The following is an 11614-nucleotide window of genomic DNA, read 5'->3' as shown; positions in this document are numbered from 1 at the left end:
TGTTATTAGCTGTGTCCCAATTCAGAGGCTGCGTCCTCCTGAGGACCCAGCCTGCGAAATGAGACGTCTACGGAGCATTTCCTGGTACGTCACCGGCAGTTACTGCCCCTACCTTTTGCCGCCCCCGTCGCCTAGCAACCAGCTGCAGTCACAAGTGCCGGTGGTAATAATTTCTGACATTAGGCAAAATATTTTCAAACTGTTTTCAAACTTCAAAAGTGAGCGCGGAGCGCGTGGAATTTTTTTGTGTGTGCGAAGTGCGCCCCGCCAATATGTTTCTACACTATGTGTCTGCCAGCACAAGAAAGGCTCTTGAGGCTCTACAGGTGTATTTTGCTAAATCAAACACAAATACTATACATCCACATAACAAACAATCAAAATAAAATGTATGCAATTTAATTATTTTAACCTGCTTTATTTGGGGGTGGACCTCACCTCCTCTAGGGGGGTCCGGGGGCATGCACCCCCGGGAAGAGTTTTTTTTAAATGTTGAAGTGAAATGCATCAATCTGGTGCACTCTGAGCACAAAATGAATTTATGGATACAGCTCTCAACACTCATATGAAAGGGAGCTGTATACTTTTCAATAATCCAAACATCTTTAGAATATGATCACAACCAATAACAAATCATTTAAACTTGTTTATTCTTATCTTATGTTACCTAGTTAGCATTCTTTCTTTTTGTTTATGCATATTTTACTAATCACTCCCCTTTTAAACTGTTTTTTTCACTGTCCTATAGTACACATTGGAATGATTTCTTACTTTATTTTTTACAATTATATTAAATAGATAAAGGTGTGCTCTCTCTAGCTCTCTCTCTCTCTGTCTCGCTCGCTCACAGAGGCTGTGTGCTCCTCCATGGCGATGACGCGAACGCTACGTATTATTATTTTAATGTATACAAAAAAAAATACCTGGTACCTGGCTGGCGCCCCCGTAGAAGCGTGGCGCTGCGCCGCTGCTGAATGTATATAGGGGAAACACTGGATAGTATACAATATATATGTACTGTATTTTTAGCTAACAGTAATGTTAATATTAGCCTATAATACATGTTTAAAATGTTATTTTCTCAGGTTGAGTATAGCTTGTGTATGTATATATATGTATATATATATATATATATATATATATATATATATAAACATGTCTATAGAGATATATTTATACACAAACACAGAATATATGTATGTACTGTATTTTTAGCTAACAGTAATGTTATCAACATATAATACTGATACAAATGTAATTTCAGGTTGAGTATAGCTTGAGTGTATATAGGCCTATATATATTTATTGATATATACACACATAAATATATATATAAACATGTCAATAGAGATAGAGTCTTCTGACTGGCCACAAAAAGCGTGACCACATCACCCCAATTCTGGCCTCACTACACTGGCTTCCAATTCAGTTCCGAATTGATTTTAAAATCCTTTTATTAGTTTTTAAAGCACTAAATGGGCTGGCTCCGGCCTATATAGCCGACCTCCTCCAGCGCTACACCCCAGCCAGAGCTTTAAGGTCTGCTGACCAGCTGCTGCTGATAGTGCCCAAGACCAGGCTTAAAACCTGAGGGCACCGAGCCTTCGCAGCAGCTGGCCCTAGGCTCTGGAACACTCTGCCCCTCCATGTGAGGTCGGCCCAGACACTATAGGGTTTTTAAATCCTCTCTAAAAACACACTTTTTCTCTCTGGCCTTCTAGTCAGAGCGGAGGATGACACCTGACTATTCCCTGTGTTTTTGTTTTTTATATTTCTGTTGTAAATTATTGTCTTTTATTGTGATTGTAGTAATGTGTTTTTATTACATGTACAGCACTTTGGTTCGACCAAAAATCGCTTTTAAATGTGCTATATAAATAAAACTTGATTTGATTTGATTTGATAGAGATATATTTATACACATAAACACAGAAAAAAAATATGCTCTTCACTTACTTAACCCTTTTTTACTCAACCTTTCCCTCTACCAGCCAAGGCCCCTGTACTGCAGGATCAACTTAAGTCTCCCTGTCCTGGACAGGTTTTTCAATGACCAGGACACATGCCCTGATTTCAGGCTGAGCAGGGAGTCCCTGAAAGTACTGCTGGACCTCCTGGGTCAGGACAGGAGACACGGCTGGGGGGCCACAATCGAGACCCTGGTGTTCCTGTTCTGGCTGGCAAGTGGGGCATCATGCAGGGTGGTCTCCAGAGTTTTTGGGATGCCTAGATCCACTGTAAATCGGATTGTCCACAGAGTGACTGAGGAGGTGGTGGCCATTCGCCACCAGGTCATCCACCTCCCCAGGACAGCAGAAGACCTGGAGGCTGTGTCGCGTGGGTTCTCAGGGCTGGCCAGACACAGAGCCTTCAGAAAAGCTGCTGGAGCAATGGACGGCTGCCATGTCCGCATCGTGCCACCAAGCGGCCCTGATGGTCACTGCTTTAAAAACAGGAAACTGTTCAGCTCAATTTTGCTGCAGGCTGTTTGTGACCATCAGGGCCGCTTCATCGACACGTACCGAAGGCACGCTCCATCAACGAGCGTGTCTTCGGGAGCATCTTCAGGAGCATCTTCAGGAGCATCTTCCTGCAAGCGCTGGAGGTGCACCACACCTTTGTTCCTCAAGTAAGTAATCACTCATTAGGACATTTTAATAATACTGAAGAGTACTGTAGATCTGACATAAGTTATTTTTTTGAGGAGGTAAACATATATATATATATATTTATATATTTCTGCCAATTTTAAAATTTCAGGTCATAACAGCATGTGCCGTCCTCCACAATCTGCATTGGGGCCGGCGACATCATGGCCCCAGAAGAGAACATTGATGACCACGATTATGTGTAAAAGGTATGTAAAACAATTGAAGAGCTGTGATAAAATAACCTTGTGCAATATTTATATACATCTTTTGTTCTTATCTGCTGCTGAAAACATCTTAGTGACACTCAGCCGTCGATTTCGCCCTGCGAACCCTAGCCCTAATGGACAATCCGATGTACAGTGGAGAGAAGCATCCCCAACACTCTGGAGACCACCCCAAATGAAGCCCCACCCACCATCAGAGGACACCAGGGTCCTAATTGTGGCAGCCCATCCAGGTCCAGCAGCACCACCTGGGACTACCTGCTCAGCCTGAATGTGTATATAGTTTAAATGTTGTTTTATTTGTATGTTGTTCCATAAAATAAATCATACGTTTCATATTGCTCATTACTTATTTTTATTTATTTATCTGCTAATTTTTCTAGGAGAGAAAAAAGCCTATTAAGGTTCTCCCTGCTCTCCTGGGCTCTCCTCTCCTCTGCCTCCCTCTGCTGTTTCATGTCCTCTCTGATGAGGTCCATTAGCCCATCCTTTCTTTTCCTTTTAGGCCGTGATGGCCCTGCCTCAACCTGATCCTCGTCCTCGTCCTCCTCTTGGTCCCCCACTGCTGAACTTGGCCGTGGCGTGTCCTCTGGAATAGAGGATATTAGGACAGGCGGGCAGATGGAGGACCTCTGTCCTAATACCTCATCCATTTGGACAAACCATGGCCAAGTTGCAGCAGTGAGTTTCCCACCGACTCCCTCTCCTGACCCTGGGTGAGTAAAACAGTCATGGCAGTTAAAAAAAAAACACCAGCAGATAAACAAATGTCAGCAAATGTGTTTATTAACTTGTAAAACTCACATACTTTATATCTTTTTTTTAAGACTAAGAAACCGTCCTAATCACAGAGAGAATAGTAAAAAATCTAGTATTATGAATAAAACAATAACAATGTCACAAGGAGACACACACTTAGGAAGAAATCCTTTTTTTTTTTTTAATGGTGGCATGGAGACATCCCTACACAAATACAACAAAGAAATAAGGCATTGACCCATATACTAGTTGTCTAATTAGAATGGACTGTATGAAATGAGGGATGATTAATAAAATAAGGATATTAGAACGATACAAACTGGATATTGTGCCTTACCTCCAAGCGATGCTCGCAGAGAATTTGGCCCGGTGAAGAGGGATTCATTCTCCCCACGCATTTTTATAAATTGAGCAGTCTGCTCCTTGCTCCCTATCAAAACAAATTGTTGCAGTAAGATTTGTATAACAAAAGCAGTTAAATAAATAAATTAGCTTTATAATGAATCCCAACAATATGAAAACCAAACAGGGTTTACAACATGTCGATATATTTTCACTTCATATTATTTTATGTATGTTGTAGTGCCGAGAGATAGGAGTCGGAGGCGGTGCATCGAAGGTGCAAAAGGGAACTTTAATGAGCAGCAGAAACGGACATGTTGTCGGGTCGCAGCCCGGGAAGAAGAGAGGAAGAAGCCAGGAGGGCACACAATAAATACAATCGGCAACACATATGTCCGTGCGGAAACAATACCCCCCCACCTGTAGTTCCATGAGTGAATTATGTACATGAGTAAATGAGTGATCACTACACAAGCCCCCCCAGAATTCAACCATGGACACAATCCTCGCGTCCGGGAGGAAGCACCACAGGGGCCGAGGAGGGCGGGGCTGCCGGCGAGGGCCGGGCCATGGAACGGGCCGTCGGAAGGGGGCCGCAGAAAGCAGGGTCACTGTGTTGCGACGTGGGGACGGGCGTGAATATCCCGGTGGTCCCCAGCAGGGAGGAGCGCTGCCCGGCCGCAGGCAAAGGCACAGCAGCGGGCATGAAGTCCCTGGAAAGATGGAGCGGTATCCCCGGGGGGCAGGAGCAGCATCCCCGGGAGGAAGGAACCGTGGACAGGGGAGAGGCCAGACGGGGTCAGACGGGGTCAGACGGGGCGACGTCCGAAGCCGCCGTCGAGGCAAACCGTGAGCCGCGGTTAGAGGAGAGGCCAGACAGGGTCCGGGAGTGCGCCACCCACGGGCCGATGAAGGCGTGGGCGATGTCCGAAGCTGCTGCCGAGGCGAAGGAAGAGGCCAGACAGGGTCCCGAAGCGCGCCACCGCGCTTGCCTTCATCACCCATGCCGAGGAAGGCATGGGCGACGTCCAAAACCGTGGAGTCGAGGCGAGACGGGGTCCAGAAGCGCGCCACCCACGGGCCGAATAAGGCATGGGCGACGTCCGAAGCCACCGTCGAGGCGGTGAAAAAAACGAGAGGGTCCACACGAGGCCGACCAGACATGGTCGAACCTCCTCTCAGGCACCAAAAACAAAACAAAAAAAGGGCTAACAGTTGGATGTCGACATGGAAGCAGTCAGCCGGTAGCTGCTGGCCGGTAGCTGCTGGCCGGTAGCTGCTAGTCGTTAGCTGTCCGTTAGCCGTTAGCTGTCCGTTAGCCGTGTTAGCGAGCGCAGCCGGACATACAGCCGCATGTCCCGAATAAACCAGGCATGGTCGTGTATCGTCTCCATGGAAGGCGTGCTGTCCCCCAGTGCCGAAAAGCCGTGGAAACGGCGAGCGTCGTCCGCGGCCATTCCGGAGGGCGCACCGAGCCTCAGTCCGTGCGCACGATGCAGCCACGGACGTCCCCAAAAATCTTTTGCCGTGTTCGGTTCAGTCTCGGATCCTTCGCGAGACTTATGTCAGGGTCACCAATGTAGTGCCGAGAGATAGGAGTCGGAGGCGGTGCATCGAAGGTGCAAAAGGGAACTTTAATGAGCAGCAGAAACGGACATGTTGTCGGGTCGCAGCCCGGGAAGAAGAGAGGAAGAAGCCAGGAGGGCACACAATAAATACAATCGGCAACACATATGTCCGTGCGGAAACAATACCCCCCCACCTGTAGTTCCATGAGTGAATTATGTACATGAGTAAATGAGTGATCACTACACAGTAATATAAAGAAGACATCTCCAATCGCCCGTATCTTTAAATAAAAAAGTTAAATCGGTTTACTGTTTCATGTCGTTTACTATTTGTGTGAGTTGAAACCCTATACTTACATTTAAAAACAAATCCAGCACCTGCCGAAGCTTCAGCCATTGCCGGTACGTTGGAAGCCATTTTCTTTAAAAAAAACTCATTCGTCACCGTCGCCCATTGCATCCTGGGATATGCTAGACCGCGGAGGATACATCAGATGTATCCCCCAAATCTGGGAAAAGTAGGCCGCATTTGTGGGCCGCATTCGGAGGAGTCTTGTCTTCTTTTTTTTATTGGGCAGCCTTCGTTCGGCGGAAGTGACGTATGCGGTCTACGAATGCATCCTCAAGAGGATGCGGTCGCTGAATTGGGACACAGCTAGTGTACTTCCTGTCTGTCTTCTTCTGCTGTTCCCTTTAGTGTTTACTTCCTGTCTGAATTATTCTTTTGATTTCTCCGTCCCGCGCTCTCTTTCAACCTCTTTCCTTCTCTTGAGCTTCTTAACTCTGGACAGTTTAGCCATCATGAATCCAAAGTGTCGCGCTCTCCACAAATATTCAACATAATATTCAAAAAGTATTTTAAAAACTGTGTTTCCTCATGGAGACAACTAATGTGTGTTGTCCACAGCTGCAGTCAATTTACCAGACTTCTTTCTGCATATTGATATGACTGCACATCATACCTTGATCCTCTTGGCAACAATTTGTTTTCCTTAACAACAGTGTGTTAGCAAAAATTAGCAACCTCTGGAAATGCCCAAATGTACCAATCAGAATAGAGTATACAGCAAAGCCACGTGATACAATTAGATGTGGATAAAGTAGCAATGTTTAGGTGGTGTGAAAAAAAGAAAACCTGAAGTCAACATACCCATGACAAAACTTTCCGAAGGTAAAGGATTTAATTTACCTTATGGAAGACGTTTTTAGTTTTTTTGTCATATTGAAGTGATATTTTGCAGCTTTTTTTGTAAAAACGACACTGGGTTAGGGTTAAGTTAACACACATTTAAAAATATATATATATATATTGCCAAAGATATATCAATCAGTCAGTCTTTACCAACAATTCACAATTGTATAACCATGTCCCTTCCTGAAATACTACCCTCTACCCACCATGCACTGGGAGGTTTCTAAGGCAACCCTGACTGTCAACAAACATGGCCGGTGCCGCAGGGAGCTCTCACCAACATGAGTGAGTAAACTGTAGCGCAGCAGTGAAATGCAACAATTTATTATGTTATCTTTTAGTGTTTCCACAGTTTTTTTTATCAGTAGTGGAAGAAGCATTGAGACTTTTTGGTAACACTTTATATTAACGTACACAAATTAACCATCAACTAGTTGGTAATTAACATGCATATTAGCAGCACTAATTTACCCTTTGCAACCTGAAGAGTAAAGGGTCAAGTCCGTCAGAAAGCAATGACTTAAGTGTAAGCCTTACACTTACGCTGTAAGGATTAGTAACATGTATTGTGTTTATGTGATGACATTTGGAGATGTTTAAACGGTTTAAACACAATAAGAAAATGCGTTAGCATTCGCGCTAGCATTCGCGTTAGCGTTAGCATACATGCTAGCATTAGCCATAATAGCTTGTACAAATGCTTATTGCACAGCTAGCATTAGCTATATTTACCTTGTTTACACTTAGCGGTCCTATGTGTTAATCTGTGAATGTTACACTTGCATGTATGAGATCATTAAGTGACTTATTTTTGTATAGTTTCACTCCGTTTGAATATCAGTGGACTGCAAATAAGTCAATAAAGGAGCATGGCTGCTCATTCCCTGGCTCTCAAAAGAGTTTGGCTGGCTGTTTAATCTATGTTCACACTGAGACAGGACAACACAGAGAGAGAACAGTACACCTATTGTGTAAGTACATGTAAGCAGGTCACACAGTATGATCACACATAAAATCTGTTAAAAAAAATCTGTTTTTATTAAAAAGTACAGGCTGCTGTTCTCAGCCTTGGAGAAACTTGATATGTTTTGGTATGTGTCTGAACCTCTCTTTAGTGGTTCATTAATAAAACAGATATTTCAACTTGTGCCTACTTTGATCATGTACTGTTGAGGTTAATGTCAGTAGTTGTGTGCTATAATGTATTTACAAAGTGTGAAGAGGAGGCAACTTTAGAATAGGGAACCTGTTCAGGTCAATTAGAGTCAAACTAATAGCTTATTGGTTATGAACAAGACTTCACTTTAAAATAGGGAACATATTCTTAGATAGAAATACCTAATTTTGAGTTATTTAGACACAATTAACACTTATAGTTTCATGTCTTGTTACATAAGAATAGATCATATTTGTTAAGTGTTATTATGGGAGAAGTACTATTCTTGTGGTACTACTGCCTTATTAGGCCCATATTGAGCAGAGCATATTAAGACCAAAACTCATGTACAACAACTTCCTTACTTGCAATAAATAAGCACTAATTAGAGGGTTATTGAGGAAAAACTCTCAACTAATGTAGAATATGGTCATGCAGAATAAGGCATTAATACGTGTTTTATAATGACTAATAAAGAGCCAATATACTGCTAATATGCATGTTAATTAACAACTAGTTGATGGTTAATTTGTGTACCTTAATATAAAGTGTTACTGACTTTTTTTGTTATCATTGATGCATAAATGTGATAATTACCTTAAAGGTGGGTTAGGTAATTTTGGAGAAACCAGCTCGAGTGCGCTAGAATTTGAAAATACACAGCCGGAACAAATCTGCCTCTTCCTTACAGAGCCCCTCCTCCAACACACACGAACGCGCACATGACCAATGAGGGCACGAGATAAGTTTGTGCACAGATGGAAGGCTGACAGGCAGGTAGGCCATCCAGTTATTTTAGCCGGGCCGGCTAAAATGATTGGTCGTGCTTTTTACAGTATTACGGCTTCCACAGATGACATTTTTTTATGGATTTTTTGTCAAAGCACTTAAGATATTCATTGCTATCGGGATGTTAAGAGCTTTCCATGGAATATAACAAAAAGTGTATCTCGAGCCGGTTTCTCAAACTTACCTACCCCACCTTTAATGTTAAAGCTGGTAAATGTGATGCTCATTTAAATTACTTTATATACTGCTGAGTAGCTCACCTTCAACAATATATCGTAAAAGGATTAGTTGATTATTTTCTGAATTATGAATCTTAATCTGCAAAGTAACTACTGTGGTTGAAAAAATGCAAATATTTCTTTCTGAGATGTAGGGGAGTAGAAATCAAGAGAAGCCTGAAATTAAGTACCCAAGTGAAATCAAACCTCAAAATTGTACTACATAAATTAGTCAAGAGAAATCACATTAAATACAATGTAATAATAAGATACAAAAATACAATATTCACTCGCATCTGATAAAACATTACAATATGTCCTTATACAATATTCAATATACAATTATTCATAAATTATTTCCTTTGTATAATTCATTTCAAGTACTTATACCTATCATAGTTCCACATTAAATCTTTTATTTTTATTTTATTAGTCTGCATTTCGCTTGCTCCATGACAAACAGCATCTTTGAAGTATTGCATTTAATTAATTAATTAAATTAATACAACTTCAGTTTAATAAAGTGTAAACATTTGTTAAACACAGCTAAGTAAACTTTTTTCTCACGGTCACTCTGAGACGATCCTGTTCCCACACCCCTACGTTCTCCGCCCAACATCCCATGATCCCCAAACTGTATGTGATGCCATGGAAACAGGACATGAAGAACCAAAGGCTCTTGATGAAGGTAGATACCAGAGAGGGAATCAAACACACCTCACTGTAAAAGAGGACCTATTATACTTTTGGGGGGTTCTCCCTTTCCTGTAGTGTTATATCGTTTTTTGTGCATGTAAAGGCCCTGTGTTCCCTCCAGAGGGAGTTTCTTGAAACACCTCCATTGGACTCCTTTGTTTACTTCCGCAACATAGTGACATCACTATGTAACACTTGTTGCTTCTATTTGTTAGAGCTCTAACCCATACGTGATAGGCTAAAGGGCGGGACATCTCTAAGCTGTTGACCTATCACAACAGAGCCGGCCAGCTAACCAATCAGAGCAGACTGGGCTCTGGTTTCAGACAGAGGGTGAAAAGAGGTGCTGCAGCACAAGCAGTATGAGAAGAATAAAGAGCTTTTTGAACATTAAAGCATGGAGACATGTCACAGTGGAGACACTACATACATATATGATCCTGGAATTGAGCATAATAGGGCCCCTTTAACTGTCCACTCACGTGTGTGTGTGTGTGTGTGTGTGTGTGTGTGTGTGTGTGTGTGTGTGTGTGTGTGTGTGTGTGTGTGTGTGTGTGTGTGTCAGAATGCAGCTCTTACAAAGATCCCTGTGGTTCCTCTTGAGGAGTCTTTATGTTTTTGTGGTCGGGAACGTCTCTGCCACAGTCAGGAATCCCCCACCTCCTCCTCCTCCTCCTCCTCTGCTCTGCTCACCCAATCAGGACAGACAGCTCATCACTCCTCCCACTTCTCCAGGTAAAACACTTCAGACAGGAAACGAAAAACAGGTGTTGTTTGTACATTTTCAGGTAAATGTTTTATGATTTTCTGACATCTTTTTACTCTGCTGCAGATACAACAGCTCTGTGGTGACCACCAGGCGCCTCTACCAAACATGAAGGCATATCACACAAATATGAATAAACACATCTGCACAGCTTAACTTTTACTATTGCTTATACAGATATAGGAAATTGAAATGGTCCCTTGGTTCAGTTTTCAAAAGAAGAATCAATCCCAGTTTAGATTTGAAAAAGAAAAAACCAGGATGCCTCACAAAATACAAACATTTATTTAGTTTGTTTTAGCATGGTTTAAACCAGGGGTGTCAAACTCAAGGCCCGGGGGCCAAATCCGGCCCGCGACTTCATTTCATGTGGCCCGCAAGAGCTCTGAAAGAATATAATACGTTTATTATACGGTTACATGCCACTTTACAGAAGTACGTTGCCCATAAACTACATGTCCCACAATGCATCTCGTTTTGTGACATGCGCACTGAAGAGACTTGCAATTATTTGCCCTGGACTTCTACTTTCAGACGTAGTTAATTACGAAGTTATTACCCTATCCGATAATAATCCAATTCAGAGGCAATAATATAATATATACATTATTTGATATATATATATTATATATTTATATATGTATAAATTATATAGTTACAACCGGCCCTTTGAGTGCAACCATAATGCTAATGTGGCCCACGATGAAATTGAGTTTGACACCCCTGGTTTAAACCATTGAAGAAATACATACGTTTGAGTATTTCTCGCAATGTCTTGTCTTACGTATAGGTCTTTGTATTGTATCATCTAATGACTGTTGAAAAGAAATATGAAAATGTGAACAAATCTGAAGTATAAATTACGGAGAACAAAAAGGAACACCGAGAAGTTTTGTAAAGTATCATGGCCATTAGAAAATGTATACTTTATATAGATCTACATATACAGTACATCTAATAATAAAGACATCATCTAAATAAATAGATGAATGACATAACCTGATGAATGAGACAAATGTGCATGTTCAGAAGTACACGGGCACTATATTGAGAAAGTTGTGACAAAAGCATGATTAAATATTAACTTTATTCCACTTATCCACTTGTAAGTCTATTAAGATCTAATATATTCCACCTGCATCAGGAATTAGCACTTATATGTCAAGTGCAGCGACGTATTCCTACTGTAGTTAATAATAATTTTCGCGGACTATTTATTTCTGACCAACAATGTCATTGTCCATTTAATTTGG

At 41.9% G+C, this 11614-nt stretch overlaps 1 protein-coding gene across 1 annotated transcript; it reads left to right on the top strand.

Moving 5' to 3' along the window:
• The first annotated feature begins 6986 nt into the window (after nucleotides 1–6986).
• On the top strand, nucleotides 6987–10473 carry LOC117472533 (testis-expressed protein 43-like). Its single transcript, XM_034117787.1, has 4 exons — nucleotides 6987–7021; nucleotides 9479–9587; nucleotides 10161–10330; nucleotides 10428–10473. Exons 1-4 carry the CDS (start codon nucleotides 6987–6989, stop codon nucleotides 10471–10473), a joined length of 360 nt encoding a protein of 119 aa, XP_033973678.1.
• Nucleotides 10474–11614: the final 1141 nt, after the last annotated feature.

The sequence above is a fragment of the Trematomus bernacchii genome, unplaced genomic scaffold (assembly GCF_902827165.1).
Source record: "Trematomus bernacchii unplaced genomic scaffold, fTreBer1.1, whole genome shotgun sequence".
NCBI lineage: Eukaryota > Metazoa > Chordata > Actinopteri > Perciformes > Nototheniidae > Trematomus > Trematomus bernacchii.
The sequence above is the reverse complement of the archived record's forward strand: the minus strand, read 5'-3'. Positions and strand labels throughout refer to the sequence as shown.